The following is a 21,346-nucleotide window of genomic DNA, read 5'->3' on the forward strand; positions in this document are numbered from 1 at the left end:
TTTTATGTTGTTGTATATCTATGTTTAGAGTCTAGTTGTTATACGTCTATGTTTGGCCGGGTATGATTCCCAATCAGAGGCAGCTGTCGCTCATTGTCTCTGATTAGGGATCATACTTAAGTAGCCTGGTTGCAGTCCTTGTTTGTGGGATCTTGTTCCGTGTAGGCTTGTTTCGTGTATAGCCCATAGGACTTCACGGTTTCGTTGAGTTTGTTATTTTGTCTAGTGTTTATCCAATTTAATAAACATGTTCGCATACCACGCTGCACCTTGGTCTGACCCGTTCTTCAACGTTTGTGACACCTTTGTGACCTACTACAATACTATGTTGGTGCATACAGATGTAGGATCTTAATTTGAGCCATTTTGCTACAGCAGGAAATTTGAATTATTATGTGGATTATAATTAATGGACATTTTTGTAAGGGAAAATCAAGTCTGAAATTTCTAAGTGGAAATTACAAACATGTTGTACATTTCCTGCTTTGCAGGAAAGTTCTGCTGCAACAGGGTGATCAAACTAAGATCCTACACCTGTATGCAGCACCCTGACAAAAAAAACATGAAAAAGACACATGAAAAAAATAGCACAAAACAACATGTACGTTTGTCACGTGTTTTTCCATCGTTGAACAAATATATATATCTGCACGTGATAATTTATTCACGCACATTTTTCACAAAAACTAAATCAGCACATCCAGCTACATCTGGTCTCCTGTTCAGGGACCGACCAGGCTTAGCTTCAGAGGCAAACCAGCTGTGGGATGCAGAATGCTACTGTATGTTGCTGGAATGAATAAGTCAAAATGTGCAACTGGAAAAAAAGCAGCGAAAGCAAAGGGTAACAACCAAAGATAGGGAAAACTGCAGGAAAGAAGGAGATGTTTTATTTAATCACGTTATCATAAAAAAAAAATCACAGAAATATATTTTTTAGCATACGTTTACAATTCATTTTTTTCTCGCATTTCGAAATGATTTCCTTGCAATATTTTGTTTTGCTCTCAATACTTTTGGGTTTATGTTTTGCTTTCAACATCATTATTTTTGTTTGCAATACTAAGAATTTGTTCTAGACTTCAGAAGTTTTGTTTGATATTAATGGCACAAATGCTCGCTAGAGGATTGCACCATATAATAACACTATTACTAAATTACACTATTACTCCCCGCCACAGTTTAAGTAAAAAGCTGTGGGGATATGGCTGGAGAAATGCAACCACTCTCAAATCCATGGATGCAAGGACCGACCATCCATGAAATCAAAATGATAGTTTTAACCATGTTTTTAGGCTATACAGTGGTTGTTTACATTTACTTTGTTTACAAACATTGGAGTAAAACAAGCTAACTGTATATTTTGGGTTCTGATGGGGTACGACAGTTGAACTAAGCTCATGAGGCATTTATAAGTTATATTCTTCAAGAATCATTAATTTATAAGTCCAAAAATTGATGTAGCAACTACGGATTTCCCCTTTAACAGGCAGTGACCTTCATACAGCAGAACTATGATCCATTAACCTGCCCCCCAAAATTGTATTCTGTCAACGGTTCTGCGAATGTCCTGCAAAATTGTTCCCTTGTCCCACATTTGGGCTTTTTGGATGCGGTCACCCTAATTCCACCAGTGGAAACATTGCTACTGCAACATGTTAACACCATCGTTTCAGATGTGAGGAGAATAACGTTATTTCAACCCCACAAAGTGAGATTTTCACAGTTGGAGTTTTCTTACAAGTGAAACTGCAAATTAGATTTTCACTTTCACAAGTGGAATTACAAGTTCACACATTTGAAACTGAAAATGTGATTTTCACATTTGAATGTTTTTCATGTGGAGATCTTTTACACGTGAAACTGCAAATGTGATTTTCACTTGAATGTTTTTAACATGTGAAACTACAATTCACATGTAGGGTGAAAACATGATATTGTCCTCACATGTGAAAAGGTGGTGTTAACATGCGAACTGTAAATGTAATACATGTAAAAATATGGTTTCATGTGTGAAAATGCGATTTGTGAGGGCAGGCTATTCATGGCTGTAGTTTTTTATTGCGCTGAAGCTATGAAACATACATTTGCTCTCAGACAAAACCTGGTTTAAAATACACTTATAAAGCTGTGACTCGATCAGATCTGCCCTACCAAGACAAAGAGAAAAGGGGATCAAACTCTGCTCTCTGCAAATTCATGCTCTTTCAGTACCTACCTATAGATCTATACCTATCTCAATACGATCTCTTCCTAAATTTATTTCTCTCTCTCTATATATCTGAGTTTAGCCAGGCTCCTTACAACAGTCATACAGATTGTGGGAGGCATATAGCATGACACTGAGTATTAGACAAGTGAAGAAATGGGTTTTTAATTAGTCAGTGCCCAAATTGGCAAACGGTATTATGCCCTGACGCCGCATCCCTCCCAAGGGAGACATTACCCATAATCTGTTTGCCTAAAGTGTTGTTGTCATAGCAGTAGCATTAGCAGACAGCAATGGTGTTGAGGCCTGGCCTACCTTTCTTCTGCAAGATGACGCTGCCGCTCCTCCGTCCAATGTGGTTCTCCACATAGCAGGTGTAGTTTCCCAGGTCCGTCTCCTCCACCGCGTCGAAGGTTAAGGACAGCTCCACCTCCTTTTCCCCCAGGTACTCCTTCAGCACCCTGTGTAGAGGAGGAGGAGGGGGAGGAGGAGAGAGAGAATAACATCAGATGAGGTACCATAGCCCAGAGTATACAGGTTACCACTGAGGTACATACTGGGGGGGTAGAGATACATCTCATATAGTGGTCTGTTTTCAGAGCCAGGTCCTAGGTCATCCTCGTGGGGCAGAGATTCTGCCAGGAGTCCTGCTGTGGACTTTCCCCATTACAGTGGAGCTGGAGATCCAACACACACACACACACACACACACACACACACACACACACACACACACACACACACACACACACACACACACACACACACACACACACACACACACACACACACACACACACACACACAGGGAGGGGGGAGGGACACATCACGGCATCCAAACCTGTACATCCACATTAGGAAGAATAATACTGTACATCCACATTAGGAAGAATAATGCTGTACATCCACGTTAGGAAGGACTTGAGCAGAGGACACATGGTCTATCTGTGGAGTGAAAAACTTTCCCACACAGGAGCACTTCAACCCAAAACGGCTCTGACAGGCGATTTGTGTTAGAGGTCATTCTGAATGATGAGCTACTTGCTAAAATTCCCCATCAGAAGAGAATATTCATAGTCGGGCACACACATATGTTCACTTGGACCATCACAAACACACAGACAGACACACAGACAGACACACACACACACACGCCCACAAACACACACACACACGCCCACAAACACACAATATGCACACAGTCCATTTCTCTCTCCCTCTCTCTCAGATTGTATTAGTCCACCAGGAGCTCTGCGAGAAACTGGGTCAGAGTATCTTACTGCACTAACCTGACCTGGACTTTGTATGAAATCTCAGATATATTTCTACTGAAAACTGGCACCTCATTTGTTCTTAGGGTTATTAGAGCCTCTTAAATAAGCAGCCTTTCCCCCTCTCCCTTCTTAGTCATCATTCTTTGCTGTTCACCAATTGTGCAGACAGAAAATGACAATCTGCCAGTCAACAAATAACTCTCCTCTGCTCTGTACAGTATCTCTGTATCAACCGCGTCTGACCATTCAAGTGATAGTGTCCCGTGTAGCTCAGTTGGTAGAGCATGGCGCTTGCAATGCCAGGGTTGTGGGTTTGATTCCCACGGGGGACCAGTATGAAAAAAAAAAATTATGCACTCACTAACTGTAAGTTGCTCTGGATAAGAGCGTCTGCTAAATGATGTAAATAATATCTGCTTTTCTTAGTTAATTTCAGTCACTTTCCCATCTCATCTGCACAGCTGTAGAGACATCCAGCATCGTTTGGTTGGCGAGAGAGAGAGACAGTGGTTGGTTTTGGTTTGGCCATGTGCTGGCAGGGCCGGCTCCAGGCATAAGCGACATACAGTGGTCGCTTATAACCTAGGAACTCAGAACGCTTGAAATTTGGTTGTGCATCAGTAATTTTTCTCCTGTTATGTCAGTCACTGACAGTCACTCAATTAGCGATGTCAGCATTTATTTTTTTTGATTGGTAAATATATCTATCCAGATATCTGAACTTGTGGCAATCATGGCTGAATACCACCAGCAGTAGATAGTAGATTTAAAATTTTAGTGTTGGGCTCTGCTGTGGAGTCAGATCAGTTGTTTTGAAATCCATTGTGTACTTTATGAATTTAATATGCTACTGGCTACTCCAGGCTGGGGAGGTGATGCTACTGGCTACTGGGGAGATGATGCTACTGGCTACTCCAGGCTGGGGAGGTGATGCTACTGGCTACTAGGGAGGTGATGCTACTGGCTACTCCAGGCTGGGGAGGTGATGCTACTGGCTACAGGGAGGTGAAGCTACTGGTTACTGGGGTGGTGATGATACTGGCTACCGGGAAGGGGATGCTACTGGGGAGGTGATGCTACTGGCTACTGAGGAGGTGATATTACTGGCTACTGGGGAGGTGATGCTACTGGGGAGGTGATGCTACTGGCTACTGAAGAGGTGATGCTACTGGGGAGGTGATGCTACTGGCTACTGGGGAGGTGATGCTACTGGGGAGGTGATGCTACTGGCTACTGAGGAGGTGATGCTACTGGCTACTGGGGAGGTGATGCTACTGGCTGCTGGGGAGGTGATGCTACTGGCTACTGGGGAGGTGATGCTACCGGCTACTGGGGAGGTGATGCTACTGGCTACTGAAGAGATGATGCTACTGGCTACTGAAGAGGTGATGCTACTGGCTACTGGGGAGGGGATGCTACTGGCTACTGGGGAGGTGATGCTACTGGCTACTAGGGAGGTGATGCTACTGGCTACTCCAGGCTGGGGAGGTGAAGCTACTGGCTACTGGGGAGGTGATGCTACTGGCTACTGGGCAGGTGATGCTACTGGCTACTGGGGAGGTGATGCTACTGGCTAATGGGGAGGTGATGCTACTGGCTAATGGGGAGGGGATGCTACTGGCTACTGGGGAGGTGATGCTACTGGCTAATGGGGAGGTGATGCTACTGGCTAATGGGGAGGTGATGCTACTGGCTAATGGGTAGGTGATGCTTCTGGCTACTGAGGAGGTGATGCTACTGGCTAATGGGGAGGTGATGCTACTGGCTAATGGGGAGGTGATGCTACTGGCTAATGGGGAGGTGATGCTACTGGCTAATGGGGAGGTGATGCTACTGGTTAATGGGGAGGTGATGTTACTGGCTACTGAGGAGGTGATAATACTGGCTAATGGGGAGGTGATGCTACTGGCTACTGGGGAGGTGATGCTACTGGCTACTGAAGAGGTGATGCTACTGGGGAGGTGATGCTACTGGCTACTGGGGAGGTGATGCTACTGGGGAGGTGATGCTACTGGCTACTGAGGAGGTGATGCTACTGGCTACTGGGGAGGTGATGCTACTGGCTGCTGGGGAGGTGATGCTACTGGCTACTGGGGAGGTGATGCTACCGGCTACTGGGGAGGTGATGCTACTGGCTACTGAAGAGATGATGCTACTGGCTACTGAATAGGTGATGCTACTGGCTACTGGGAAGGGGATGCTACTGGCTACTGGGGAGGTGATGCTACTGGCTACTGGGCAGGTGATGCTACTGGCTACTGGGGAGGTGATGCTACTGGCTAATGGGGAGGTGATGCTACTGGCTAATGGGGAGGGGATGCTACTGGCTACTGGGGAGGTGATGCTACTGGCTAATGGGGAGGTGATGCTACTGTCTAATGGGGAGGTGATGCTTCTGGCTACTGAGGAGGTGATGCTACTGGCTAATGGGGAGGTGATGCTACTGGCTAATAGGGAGGTGATGCTACTGGCTACTGAAGAGGTGATGCTACTGGGGAGGTGATGCTACTGGCTACTGGGGAGGTGATGCTACTGGCTACTGGGGAAGTGATGCTACTGGCTAATGGGTAGGTGATGCTACTGGCTACTGGGGAGGTGATTCTACTGGCTACTGGGGGGGTGATGCTACTGGCTACTGAGGAGGTGATGCTACTGGCTACTGGGGAGGTGATGCTACTGGCTGCTGGGGAGGTGATGCTACTGGCTACTGGGGAGGTGATGCTACCGGCTACTGGGGAGGTGATGCTACTAGCTACTGAAGAGGTGATGCTACTGGCTACTGGGGAGGGGATGCTACTGGCTACTGGGGAGGTTATGCTACTGGTTAATGGGGAGGTGATGCTTCTGGCTACTGAGGAGGTGATGCTACTGGCTAATGGGGAGGTGATGCTACTGGCTAATGGGGAGGTGATGCTACTGGCTAATGGGGAGGTGATGCTACTGGTTAATGGGGAGGTGATGTTACTGGCTACTGAGGAGGTGATGCTACTGGCTAATGGGGAGGTGATGCTACTGGCTACTGGGGAGGTGATGCTACTGGCTACTGAAGAGGTGATGCTACTGGGGAGGTGATGCTATTGGCTACTGAAGAGGTGATGCTAATGGGGAGGTGATGCTACTGGCTAATGGGGAGGTGATGCTTCTGGCTACTGAGGAGGTGATGCTACTGGCTACTGAGGAGGTGAAGCTAATGGGGAGGTGATGCTACTGGCTACTGAAGAGGTGATGCTAATGGGGAGGTGATGCTACTGGCTAATGGGGAGGTGATGCTTCTGGCTACTGAGGAGGTGATGCTACTGGCTACTGAGGAGGTGATGCTACTGGCTAATGGGGAGGTGATGCTACTGGTTAATGGGGAGGAGATGCTACTGGTTAATGGGGAGGTGATGTTACTGGCTACTGAGGAGGTGATGCTACTGGCTAATGGGGAGGTGATGCTACTGGCTACTGGGGAGGTGATGCTACTGGCTACTGAAGAGGTGATGCTACTGGGGAGGTGATGCTACTGGCTAATGGGGAGGTGATGCTACTGGCTACTGGGGAAGTGATGCTACTGGCTACTGGGGAGGTGATGCTACTGGCTACTGGGGAGGTGATGCTACTGGCTACTGGGGAGGTGATGCTACTGGCTACTGAGGAGGTGATGCTACTGGCTACTGAAGAGGTGATGCTACTGGCTACTGGGGAGGGGATGCTACTGGCTAATGGGGAGGTGATGCTACTGGTTAATGGGGAGGTGATGCTACTGGCTAATGAGGAGGTGATGCTACTGGCTAATGGGGAGGTGATGTTACTGGCTACTGAGGAGGTGATGCTACTGGCTACTGGGAAGGTGATGCTACTGGATACTGGGGAGGTGATGCTACTGGCTACTGGGGAGGTGATGCTACTGGGGACGTGATGCTACTGGCTACTGGGCAGGTGATGCTACTGGCTACTGGGGAGGTGATGCTACTGGCTAATGGAGAGGTGATGCTATTGGCTAATGGGGAGGGGATGCTACTGGCTACTGGGGAGGTGATGGTACTGGCTAATGGGGAGGTGATGCTACTGGCTAATGGGGAGGTGATGCTACTGGCTAATGGGGAGGTGATGCTACTAGGGAGGTGATGCTACTGGCTACTGGGGAGGTGATGCTACTGGGTAGGGGATTATCTGGCTACTCCAGGCTGGGGAGGTGATGCTACTGGCTACTGGGAAGGTGATGCTACTGGCTACTGGGGAGGTGATGCTACTGGCTACTGGGGAGGTGATGCTACTGGGGAGGTGATGCTACTGGCTACTGGGGAGGTGATGCTACTGGCTACTTGGGAGGTGATGCTACTGGCTACTGGGGAGTTGATGCTACTGACTACTGGGGAGGTGATGCTACTGGGGAGTTGATGCTACTGGCTAATTGGGAGGTGATGCTACTGGCTAATGGGGAGGTGATGCTACTGGCTAATAGGGAGGTTATGCTACTGGCTACTGGAGAGGTGATGCTTCTGGCTAATGGGGAGTTGATGCTTCTGGCTACTGAGGAGGTGATGCTACTGGCTACTGGGGAGGTGATGCTACTGGCTACTGGGGAGTTGATACTACTGGATACTCCAGGCTGGGAAGATGATGCTACTGGTTACTGGGGAAGTCATGCTACTGGCTACTGGGGAGGTGATGCTACTGGCTTATTGGTAGGTGATTCTACTGTCTACTGAGGAGGGTATGTTACTGGCTACTGGGGAGGTGATGCTACTGGGGAGGTGATGCTACTGGCTACTGGGGAGGTGATGCTACTGACTACTGGGGAGGTGATGCTACTGGCTACTGGGGAAGTTATGCTACTGGCTACTGGGGAGGTGATGGTACTGGCTACTGGCGAGGTGATGCTACTGGCTACTGGGGAGGTGATGCTACTGGCTACTGGCGAGGTGATGCTACTGGGGAGGTGATGATACTGACGAGGTGATGCATCTTGCTACTGAGGAGGTTATGCTACTGGCTACTGGGGAGGTGATGCTACTGGCTAATGGGGAGGTGATGCTACTGGCTACTGGGGAGTTGATGCTACTGGCTACTGGGGAGGTGATGCTACTGGCTACTGGGGAGGTGATGCTATTGGGGAGGTGATGCTACTGGCTACTGAGGAGGTGATGTTACTGGCTACTGGGGAGGTGATGCCACTGGCTACTCCAGGCTGGGGAGGTGACGCTTCTGGCTACTGGGCAGGTGATGCTACTGGCTACTGAAGAGGTGATGCTACTGGCTACTGGGCAGGTGATATACTGACTATTGGGGAGGTGATGCTACTGGCTACTGGGGAGGTGATGCTACTGGCTACTGGGGAGGTGATACTACTGGCTACTGGGGAGGTGATGTTACTGGCTACTGGGGAGTTGACACTACTGGCTACTCCAGGCTGGGAAGATGATGCTACTGGTTACTGTGGAAGTCATGCTACTGGCTACTGGGGAGGTGATGCTACTGGCTAATTGGTAGGTGATGCTACTGGCTACTGAGGAGGGGATGTTACTGGCTACTGGGGAGGTGATGCTACTGGAGGTACTACTGGCTACTGGGGAGGTGATGCTACTGGCTACTGGGGAGGTGATGCTACTGGCTAATGGGGAGGTGATTCTACTGGCTAATGGGGAAGTTATGCTACTGGCTACTGGGGAGTTGATACAACTGGCTACTCCAGGCTGGGAAGATGATGCTACTGGCTACTGGGGAAGTCATGCTACTGGCTACTGGGGAGGTGATGCTTCTGGCTACTGAGGAGGTGATGCTACTGGCTACTGGGGAGGTGATACTACTGGCTACTGGGGAGGTGATGTTACTGGCTACTGGGGAGTTGACACTACTGGCTACTCCAGGCTGGGAAGATGATGCTACTGGTTACTGTGGAAGTCATGCTACTGGCTACTGGGGAGGTGATGCTACTGGCTAATTGGTAGGTGATGCTACTGGCTACTGAGGAGGGGATGTTACTGGCTACTGGGGAGGTGATGCTACTGGGGAGGTGATGCTACTGGCTACTGGGGAGGTGATGCTACTGGCTACTGGGGAGGTGATGCTACTGGCTAATGGGGAGGTGATTCTACTGGCTAATGGGGAAGTTATGCTACTGGCTACTGGGGAGTTGATACAACTGGCTACTCCAGGCTGGGAAGATGATGCTACTGGCTACTGGGGAAGTCATGCTACTGGCTACTGGGGAGGTGATGCTACTGGCTAATTGGTAGGTGATGCTACTGGCTACTGAGGAGGGGATGTTACTGGCTACTGAGGAGGTGATGCTACTGGGGAGGTGATGCTACTGGCTACTGGGGAGGTGATGCTACTGGCTAATGGGAAGGTGATTCTAATGGCTAATGGGGAAGTTATGCTACTGGCTACTGGGGAATTGATACTACTGGCTACTCCAGGCTGGGAAGATGATGCTACTGGCTACTGGGGAAGTCATGCTACTGGCTACTGGGGAGGTGATGCTACTGGCTAATTGGTAGGTGATGCTACTGGCTACTGAGGAGGGGATGTTACTGGCTACTGGGGAGGTGATGCTACTGGGGTGGTGATGCTACTGGCTACTGGGGAGGTGATGCTACTGGCTACTGGGGAGGTGATGCTACTGGCTAATGGGGAGGTGATGCTACTGGCTCATGGGGTAGTGATGCTACTGGCTACTGGGGAGTTGATACTACTGGCTACTCCAGGCTGGGAAGATGATGCTACTGGCTACTGGATAAGTCATGCTACTGGCTACTGGGGAGGTATGCTACTGGCTAATTGGTAGGTGATGCTACTGGCTACTGAGGAGGCGATGTTACTGGCTACTGGGGAGGTGAAGTTACTGGGGAGGTGATGCTACTTGATACTGGGGAGGTGATGCTACTGGCTACTGGGGAGGTGATGCTACTGGCTACTGAGGAGGTGATGCTACTGGCTACTGAGGAGGTGATGCTACTGGGGAGGTGATGCTACTGGATACTGGGGAGATGAAACTACTGGCTAATGGGGAGGTGATGCTACTGGCTACTGGGGAGGTGATGCTACTGGATACTGGGGAGGTGATGCTACTGGCTACTGGGGAGGTGATGCTACTGGCTACTGAGGAGGTGATGCTACTGGCTACTGAGGAGGTGATACTACTGGCTACTGGGGAGGTGATGCTACTGGATACTGGGGAGATGATGCTACTGGCTAATGGGGAGGTGATGCTACATTCTACTGGGGAGGTGATTCTACTGGATACTGGGGAGGTGATGCTACTGGCTACTGGGGAGGTGATGCTACTGGATACTGGGGAGGTGATGCTACTGGATACTGGGGAGGTGATGCTACTGGCTACTCCAGGCTGGGGAGGTGAGACAGTTATTTGTAATTTGATAGGAGCGGTTCAATTTACATGGCAGCTTTATGTGGTAATTACTAGGTTTATGTGGTAATTACTAGCTTTATGTGGCAATTACTAGCTTCATGTGGTAATTACTAGCTTTATGTGGTAATTACTGGCTTTATGTGGTAATTACTAGCTTTCCAACAAGAGGATGAACTCTTACCACCTTTCAGAAGTAGCACTCAGCTACTTCCAACAAGCCCGGATTTCCCCTGAATTAAATTGTTACATGATTAGTTTCTCATTGTGAACGTGAGGAATTTCCCCTCTGTCCATTTAGACTGTAGTACAAATCCTAGAGCTGATATCGAAGCAGAAATCCCCTCCTGCTGATGGCAGCGGAACATCACACTCCTAATGACGCCTGATGATGTTTCACACCCACAAGACATTACTCCACAGCCCTAATGGACATAACATTGGGGAGGAAACATGTCATTTTTTCCCTGTAAGTGCTACTGTCAGTCACATCCACACTGGTCTCTGTATTTAACCAGAAACTATACACTTCCACCATCAGAAACAGAAAAAGAGGAAAAGTTTGCAGTGATAGATTATATACAGTACCTGACTTCACTTTCTTTAATGTGACCTGCCAGCTCCTCCACAAACTTCTCCCCCTTCATCCAGTAGATGATATGTCTAGACTCCCCGCTGTAGCCGAAGAAGGCCTTACAGTCTAGACTGAGGGGCATACCTGGAATGACAAAGAAGGCAACACTCTGGTCAACATTTACCTGAGAGAACTGAGAAAAGAACCCCCTGGCACACACGTATATACATTTTTACATTTTAGTAGACGCTCTTATCCAGAGCGACTTACAGTTAGTGAGTGCATACATTAATATGTATTTTTTATTTTTTTCATACTGGTCCCCCGTGGGAAACAAAACCAAAACCCTGGCGTTGCAAACACGATGCTCTACGAACTGAGCTACATCCCTGCCGGCCATTCCCTCCCCTACCCTGGACAACGCTGGGCCAATTGTGCGCTGCCCCATGGGTCTCCCGGTCGCGGCCGGCTACGACAGAGCCTGGATTCGAACCAGGATCTCTAGTGGCACAGCTAGCACTGCGATGCAGTGCCTTAGACCACTGCGCCACTCGGGAGATGCCCCAATGTCATATCACATGGTATACTGCCCCCTATCACTGGAGAGGTGAACATAAGACATGGACACACACCCACCCCACATGGCACAGATGTCAATTCAACGTCAATTATTTTGATTTGTTTATCACTTTTTTGGTTACTACTTGATTCCATATGTGTTATTTCATAGTTTTGCAGTGCCTTAGACCACTGCGCCACTCGGGATTTACACACACACACATAGACACACACACAATCCAACCTCTATCCCAAACTCCATTGAACGACACTGTCAACTAAAACCACTACCCATCCCAAATAACACACAATCATGCCCCATCTTGGCCACACATGATGGTGGGTCCACAACATCCCAGGCTGGGTGTGTGATCAGGTTTAGTCCTGTAATGCTGTGTTTACTGAGTGCAGGCTAGGTGCCCCCTGGCATCACAGGGGAAAACCTGCTGCATCAGCCAGCCCAGGGGTCTCTACAGACACACAGGGCCAAACAAGGCAGTAGGTTGGTTCCAAACACCATGTGTATGACAAGCTACAGTAATCCCTGGTCGCTGATTGCCAGCCCGGCATCACCAGAAATCAAAGGCTAGGATTACTGTGATGATCCAAGAAAACAAGTGACCCCTTCCACCATCCCCCGTCGTTCTCCTACACTCCCCCAGGCTGTTTGACGAAGCATCACTTTGGATTTTGTAACTTTGTTTTTGGCAGCAGAGTGTGTGTGTTTGTGTGAGTGTGTTTGCTCTTCCCATGTTCACAGGGGTATGGGCTAATGATGTGTGGCAGGTTAGTCTTTGCAGATGGCTCCGAAGGTCTTACAAGGTAGTAAAAGCGGTCACACGTCGAGCCGTTTCGATAAACATCAGAATCAACATGACTTTGTGCTGTAGAGCGGACAGCTCAGAGAGAGGGCTGGAGACGTATGATCTGTGCAGCTATCTGGAACCTGTCGTTAACGGCAACTGTAACCGTAAACAACCCTCAGAAACAATACTCTTAAAAACCCGCCTTTCGCCCACTTTTTGCATTTGCTGATGATTATGTAAATCAATTAATACAATTAAGTGCCAGTGGGGGACTCTCTCTCTCTCTCTCTCTCTCTCTCTCTAAAATAAAATAAATATAAAATCCTCAGCAATCTACACACAATACCCCAAAGCGAAAAACAGTTTAAATACATTTTTGCAAATGTATTACAAATAAGAAACAGAAATACCTTATTTACATAAGCATTCAGACCCTTTGCTATGAGACTCGAAATTGAGCTCAGGTGCATCCTGTTTCCATTGATCATCCTTGAGATAATTCTACAACTTGATTGGAGTCCACCTATGGTAAATTCAATTGATTTGACATGATTTGGAAAGGCACACACCTGTCTATATAAGGTCCAACAGTTGACAGTGAATGTCAGAGCAAAAACCAAGCCATGAGGTCGAAGGAATTGTCCGTAGAGCTCAGACACAGGATTGTTTGGAGGCACAGATCTGGGGAAGGGTACCAAAACATTTCTGCAGCATTGAAGGTCCCCAAGAACACAGTGGCCTCCATCAAGACTCTTCCTAGAGCTGGCTGCCCGGCCAAATTGAGCAATCAGGGGAGAAGGGCCTTGGTCAGGGAGGCGACCAAGAACCTGATGGTCACTCAGACAGAGGTCTATAGTTCCTCTGTGGAGATAGGAGAAACTTCCAGAAGGACAACCATCTCTGCAGCACTCCACCAATCAGGCCTTCATGGTAGAGTGGCCAGACGGAAGCCACTCCTCAGTAAAATGCACATGACAGTCTGCTTGGAGTTTGCCAAAAGGCACCTAAAGACTCTCAGACCATGAGAAACAAGATTCTCTGGTCTGATGAAACCAAGATTGAACTCTTTGGCCTGAATGCCAAGCGTCACGTCTAGAGGAAACCTGGCACCATCCCTACTGTGAAGCATGGTGGTGGCAGCATCATGCTGTGGGGATATTTTTCAGCGGCAGGGACTGGGAGACTAGTCAGGATCGAGGCAAAGATGAACGGAGCAAAGTACAGAGAGATCCTTGATGAAAACCTGCTCCAGACCTGAGACTGGGGCGAAGGTTCACCTTCGAACAGGACAACGACCTTAAGCACACAGCCAAGGCAACGCAGGAGTGGCTCGGGACAAGTCTCTGAATGTCCTTGAGTGGCCCAGGCAGAGCCCGGACTTGAACCCGATCGAACATCTCTGGAGAGACCTGAAAATAGCTGTGCAGCAACGCTCCCCATCCAACCTGATAGAGCTTGAGAGGATCTGCAGAGAAGAATGGGAGAAACTCCCCAAATACAGGTGTTCCAAGCTTGTAGAGTTATGCCCAAGAAGACTCGATTCAGTAATCGCTGCCAAAGGTGCTTCAACAAAGTACTGAGTAAAGGGTCTGAATACTTATGTTAATGTGATATTTCAGTTTATTTGTAATTAATGTGCAAAAATTTATAAAAACTTGTTTTTGCTTTGTCATTATGGGGTATTGTGTGTGCATTAGGAAGTGCAGCTCAGTTTCCACCTTATTTTGTGGGCAGTGTGCACATAGCCTGTCTTCTCTTGAAAGCCAGGTCTGCCTACGGCGGCCTCTCTCAATAGCAAGGCTATGCTCACTGAGTCTGTACATAGTCAAAGCTTTCCTTAATTTTGGGTCAGTCACAGTGGTCAGGTATTCTGCCACTGTGTACTCTCTGTTTAGGGCCAAATAACATTCTAGCTTGCTTTGTTTTTTTGTTAATTATTTCCAATGTGTCAAGTAATTATCTTTTAGTTTTCTCATGATTTGGTTGGGTCTAATTGTGTTGCTGTCCTGGGCCTCTGTGGGGTCTGTTTGTGTTTGTGAACAGAGCCCCAGGACCAGTTTGCTTAGGGGACTCTCCAAGTTCATCTCTCTGTAAGGTGATGGCTTTGTTATGGAAGGTTTGGGAATCACTTCCTTTTAGGTGGTTGTAGAATTTAACGTCTCTTTTCTGGATTTTGATAATTAGCGGGTATCGGCCTAATTCTGCATGCATTATTTGGTGTTTTACGTTGTACACTGAGGATATTTTTGCAGAATTCTGCATGCAGAGTCTCAATTTGGTGTTGGTCCCATTTTGTGAATTATTGGTTGGTGCGCGGACCCCAGACCTCACAACCATAAAGGGCAATAGGTTCTATAACTGATTCAAGTAATTTTAGTCAGATCCTAATTGGTATGTCAAATTTTATGTTCCTTTTGATGGCGTAGAAGTATGGTATGGCAAACAGTGTGCAATGAATGAATATATTTGCAATATTTTTCAACCTTTACCACCATAAAGCAGATATTTCAGATATTTGAACTAAGAACGAGCAGTAGATAGATAAGATCACAATGGCTGCCCATCCTAATCACCTTGGTTAATGAGCAGAGACACTTAATCCACCTCTAAATATTTTGCCACCACATTAGCTAAATTGAGTCCTTGGAAGTGCCCTGTTAACACCAAAGAATAAATTATCGGGGCTGGGCGTTGTGCCTGGAAAACGTTTGCAAATGGAGCGATTCTAACACACTAAGATGAGGTTGATGATTTTAATAACTGTAACAGGGCGAGAACATGCCGGCCAAATCCTCCAGGCCCTAATCAATTATTGTAGAACACAACACTCAATAATTACAGACACATCAGGCTTTTTAAATGCTGGTTCATCTATTCTAGAACAATATCCACTACAAAATGGAAGCCTCTTTATACTGTACTCTTGCACTGATGACTGTTTGCCTCATAAAATGTAATATTAGTACTCTAGAATTTACATTGGGATCCTAGCAACATGCCTAAAAGTCACCCATCTTGGTAAAGGAAAACTTTGATCAAATAACTCATCAAATATGATAAAATATTGTGTAACACAATGAATTTGTGGATATATCTGCACACTATGTTTGTTAGCTAGCTAGCCAGCCAGTTTTAGTGGAAGTTTTCCATGCCTCACGCATGGGTCACTATGAGCACTATGAGAACAGAACAGCATAAGCACAGCTGTTAACTAAACAAACACAGCATAGAGCATCTTTGTTTCACCAAATCATTCTTTCAAAAAAACATTCCAGATTTAAAAAATATATAATTCTTCCCTTAAGGTAGCCCTGACAAACCAATATTCCAGTCACTAGTGTGTGTGTGAGAGAGAGAGACAGAGAGAGAGAGAGAGAGAGTTATTGTTAAACTCTCTTTTCTCCCTCTGCAATAATTACTTAAATTCAATTATGGTTCAAATTTAACCGCTGTAACAACCAGTCCTTATTTTGCAGTGGGGAGTCACACCGAGAGAGAGAGAGAGGCTGGGAGGGTGAAGGTTCTGTTAACTTCACCCGCTGATGGCGCCAATTCCCCCACAATGACTCATTAATACACTATGTTGATGACTACAATCTGCATAATCATTGCTATCAATATAATGATGAGATATTAACTTCCAATTTAATGTCCCTAGCCGCATTTAACGCTCAATTAAGGCAGACCTTTTCATTGCTCGGTGCATACAGACAGCAGGTTCAGTGTTGAACATAATGTTCACTGTAATGTTTTCACTCCGCACTTCTTTTACAGCTCTTAAGGTTCCTTGGAGAACTCTTGCCCTATAAGGAACCTTTGAGTTCAGTAGGGGGTTCTTAACGTGGCATCTACGGTTCTTCATAATTCTAAAAGGTTCTTGAAATGTATGGAAGCCTGCAGATGTGTCCCTTTTATAGCACACAGCAACTTGGTCAGTGTTAACTAGTGTTGATATTGCAGTGTAACATTTCTAGTGTTGATTCAGGAGTGAAAATAACACTGTAAAGAGTTAAATTAACACTCAGTGGTGTAAAAGAACCCCAGTGTTGGTGTTAATAACCAGAGTTTAACCTAAACCACGCACATCATTATCATGTTTCCCAGCATGCTCTATTGCAGGTAGAATTTTTGAATTGTTTATTTCAATATCTATGTTTTTGCATGTACATTGATTGATTAATTCATATTATGCTACTTAAATATAAATAACATACATTTTTCTAAACAAATCCAATCTGTTACATGGACTTATTGCACCAGTCACTTAAATGGTTGTTCGAGTTTAGATGGTAGTCTTATATCTTAGTCTTTCCAACCCTTGCCGTCATTCTGAATGTTGGATATCAACACTGGCAGGATTCCAATAGGAATTACATATGCAAGCCAGCATAATGTGACTTGAAGGCCTGATGTGGCCTGTAAACCATGTGTTTCAGGCCACTGTATTAGGGTAAAACTAGGCCCTCAAAATAAGGCCTTACAAAATATGTATTGTCTTAAATAATATAATTTTAATGATAACAAATTCACTTAGGATCCCACTTGCTGAAGGCCACAGGACTGAAACTGAATGAATGCAACAAGCATGTTTATGTCACTAGCAAACGCAGTCATGGGTGGTACTGGTAACTAAAAAATTCACCCGAAAGGCACCATGGGAAATATGCAAATAAGGCTCAACACCCTATTTGCATAAAATAAGGTGTTGATTGTGTATGTGGTTCTTCAAAGAACCATCCCATTTAAGGTTCTTCAGATAACCTTAAATGGTTCCCTTATGGCATGGCTCTGAAGAAACTTATTTGGTTCCAATTGGAACCTTTATTTTTAGTCTACTGTAATGTAAAACAGCTGCTGATCAGTTATATTATGTCTATGGTAGAGTATCTTTGTATTTGAGTAGTATTTTCATGGAGGTGTACTAGGGATAGCTTTACTGAACATTCCAGTCCTAATTGACCTGGATCTATCAGAACGGCATGGTAAGCAGCTCTACCTCTCCTCCTCCTCTCCTCGCCGGCTGACATGTCTGTTACTACCTTTACAATCCCAGCTCCTTTACCCTCGGCCTCAGGGGATCGTCTCTGCAAACTAATCATCTTTAATTAGCTGTGATTAGAATAGAGGTCCACTTGGCCTGGATAGAGTTATGGAGTAGAAGGGCTGTGTTAGGATATCAAGTGGGCCACTAGTGTCAGCAATGGCCTGTCTGGTCAAAAGTAGTGCACTATAACGGGAATAGGATGCCATTTGGGATGCAGTCAGTGTGTTTTGGTTGGCGTCCATATACAGTTGATGATCAACCTTTGTCTGTCTGTATAAATACACAGAGCCTGTGTGTCTCTGGTTGCATGGCTGCTTCCACCTATCTCTATCTGTACCTTAATGAAGGCTGCTATCTCTAACTGTCCCTTAATGAAGGGTGCTATTTCTAACTGTACCTTAATGAAGGCTGCTATCTCTAACTGTACCTTAATGAGGGCTGCTATCTCTATCTGTACCTTAATGAGGGCTGCCGTCTCTAACTGTACCTTAATGAAGGCTGCTATCTCTAACTATACCTTAATGAAGGCTGCTATCTCTAACTGTACCTTAATGAAGGCTGCTATCTCTAACTGTACCTTAATGAGGGCTGCTATCTCTAACTGTACCTTAATGAGGGCTGCTATCTCTATCTGTACCTTAATGAAGGCTGCTATCTCTATCTGTACCTTAATGAAGGCTGCTATCTCTAACTGTGCCTTAATGAAGGCTGCTATCTCTATCTGTACCTTAATGAAGGCTGCTATCTCTAACTGTACCTTAATGAGGGCTGCTATCTCTAACTGTACCTTAATGAAGGCTGCTATCTCTATCTGTACCTTAATGAAGGCTGCTATCTCTAACTGTACCTTAATGAGGGCTGATATCTCTATCTGTACCTTAATGAAGGCTGCTATCTCTATCTGTACCTTAATGAAGGCTGCTATCTCTAACTGTGCCTTAATGAAGGCTGCTATCTCTATCTGTACCTTAATGAAGGCTGCTATCTCTAACTGTACCTTAATGAGGGCTGCTATCTCTAACTGCACCTTAATGAAGGCTGCTATTGTAGTATCTGAACAGTTTATAATTTTGGCTGAGGTTTGCAAATGGTGTGTTAGATGAACTTTACTCTGCTTTGCTGAAACATCTGTAAAGCATTACTATAGGGGCCCCCTGAAACAGAGGACACTTGGATATGTGGAAGCCAGGGATTGGTCTATCCAAAACACCCATCTTATGTTACATAGGATATATACCAGGTTTTGAAGAAAGGACGGGGAGAATAATCATATTTGAGATTGGGTTAGTTGTTCTCCAGATTCTGCAGAAATCTGTAAATTGATGCTGAAATCCTTGATGTAATAAAAGTTATAATCAAGTACAGTGTCAGCGGATTCTTTGTCAACACAGCATATCAGCATCGTTGTCTCGACACCACACTATCTCTAACTGTACCTTAATGAGGGCTGCTATCTCTAACTGTACCTTAATGGAGGCTGCTTCCACCTATCTCTAACTGTACCTTAATAATGGAGGTGGAGGTTACATAACGTAACAATAATGAGCTGATGGAGGAGAAGATCATATGACCTCATCCTTTCAAAGGAAACGGAACTCAGGCAGTACCGCCATCCAGAGCGAGAGGTTCCATCCCAAATAGCACCCTATTCCCTACACTACTGTTCAAAAGTTTTGGATTTTGGAAAGAAAAGCTATTTTTTTGTCCATTAAAATAACATCAAATTGATCAGAAATACAGTGTAGACATTGTTTATGTTGTAAATGGCTATTGTAGCTGGAAATGGCTGATTTTGAATGGAATATCTACATAGGCGTACAGAGGCCCATTATCAGCAACCATCAGTCCTGTGTTCCAATGGCACGTTGTGTTTGCTAATCCAAGTTTATCATTTTAAAAGGCTAATTGATCATTAGAAAACCCTTTTGCAATTATGTTAGCACAGCTGTAAACTATTGTGCTGATTAAAGAAGCAATAAAACTGGCCTTCTTGAGACTAGTTGAGTATCTGGAGCATCAGCAATTGTGGGTTCGATTACAGGCTCAAAATGGCCAGAAACAAAGAACTTTGTTCTGAAACCCGTCAGTCTATTCTTGTTCTGAGAAATGAAGGCTATTCCATACGAGAAATTGCCAAGAAACTGAAGATCTCGTACAACGCTGTGTACTACTTCCTTCACAGAATAGCGCAAACTGGCTCTAACCAGAATAGAAAGAGGAGTGGGAGGCCCCGGTGCACAACTGAGCAAGAGGACAAATACATTAGAGTGTCTTGTTTGAGAAACAGGCGCCTCACAGGTCCTCAACTGGCAGCTTCATTAAATAGTAGCCGCAAAACACCAGTCTCAACGTCAACAGTGAAGAGGCAACTCCGGGATGCTGACCTTCTAGGCAGAGTTGCAAAGAAAAAAACATATCTCAGACTGGCCAATAAAAATAAAAGATTAAGATGGGCAAAAGAACACAGTCACTGGACAGAGGAAGATTGGAAAAAAGTGTTATGGACAGACGAATCGAAGTTTGAGGTGTTCGGATCACAAAGAATAACATTTGTGAGACGCAGACCAAATGAAAAGATGCTGGAGGAGTGCTTGATGCCATCTGTCAAGCATGGTGGAGGCAATGTGATGGTCTGGGGGTGCTTTGGTGGTGGTAAAGTGGGAGATTTGTACAGGGTAAAAGGGATCTTGAAGAAGGAAGGCTATCACTCCATTTTGCAATGCCATGCCATACCCTGTGGACGGCGCTTGATTGGAGACAATTTCCTCCTACAACAGGACAATGACCCAACGAACAGCTCCAAACTATGCAAAAACTATTTAGGGAAGAAGCAGTCAGCTGGTATTCTGTCTATAATGGAGTGGACAGCACAGTCACTGGATCTCAACCCTATTGAGCTGTTGTGGGAGCAGCTTGACCGTATGGTACGTAAGAAGTGCCCATCAAGCCAATCCAACTTGTGGGAGGTGCTTCAGGAAGCATGGGGTGAAATCTCTTCAGATTACCTCAACAAATGGACAACTAGAATGGCAAAGGTCTGCAAGGCTGTAATTGCTGCAAATGGAGGATTCTTTGTCAATGACTATATGCCCTCCTAGCCCTGAGCCCTCAGATGGCCATGAGGCACCTGCGTGACTGAGTTAGTCCAGAGTCACAGGAGGCATGGCCAAGCAGACAGACAGACAGACAGACAGACAGGTGACTACAAACAGCTGAGATCAGTGGCTCCCTGCATGGCTACATGTCTGAAACTGGAACCATGGGATCAGGGGGACTGGTGGGAGGACCCGAAATCTATCTCAGGTCAACATGACCAAAATGTATCTCTGCCATAACACATTAACAGAAGCACTATAACAGAATGGACTTGGGTACACTTAGTCTTTTTTAAACTAGGAGGTATATTTAACTATAGGAGAATGCAGGTAGAGTTGTTTATAAAAGCTGCAGTAGCTCTTCTTCCAGATGAAAGGGGTGAGAGGGGTGAGTAAGAGAACTCATATTGACTTTGACATAGTAATCCAAAA

General features: G+C 45.9%; 1 protein-coding gene across 1 annotated transcript in view; it reads right to left on the minus strand.

Moving 5' to 3' along the window:
- Nucleotides 1-21,346, minus strand: part of LOC123492856 (X-linked interleukin-1 receptor accessory protein-like 2) — a 368,998-nt gene that overhangs the window by 21,664 nt on the left and 325,988 nt on the right. The window contains exons 7-8 of the mRNA XM_045226227.1: nucleotides 11,426-11,555; nucleotides 2,525-2,670 (exon numbers count right to left, since the gene is read on the minus strand). Of these exons, the coding sequence (XP_045082162.1) occupies nucleotides 2,525-2,670; nucleotides 11,426-11,555 (276 nt within the window). The remainder of the gene's footprint in view (nucleotides 1-2,524; nucleotides 2,671-11,425; nucleotides 11,556-21,346) is intronic.

This window comes from Coregonus clupeaformis, chromosome 2 (genome assembly GCF_020615455.1).
Source record: "Coregonus clupeaformis isolate EN_2021a chromosome 2, ASM2061545v1, whole genome shotgun sequence".
NCBI classification, from domain to species: Eukaryota; Metazoa; Chordata; class Actinopteri; order Salmoniformes; family Salmonidae; genus Coregonus; species Coregonus clupeaformis.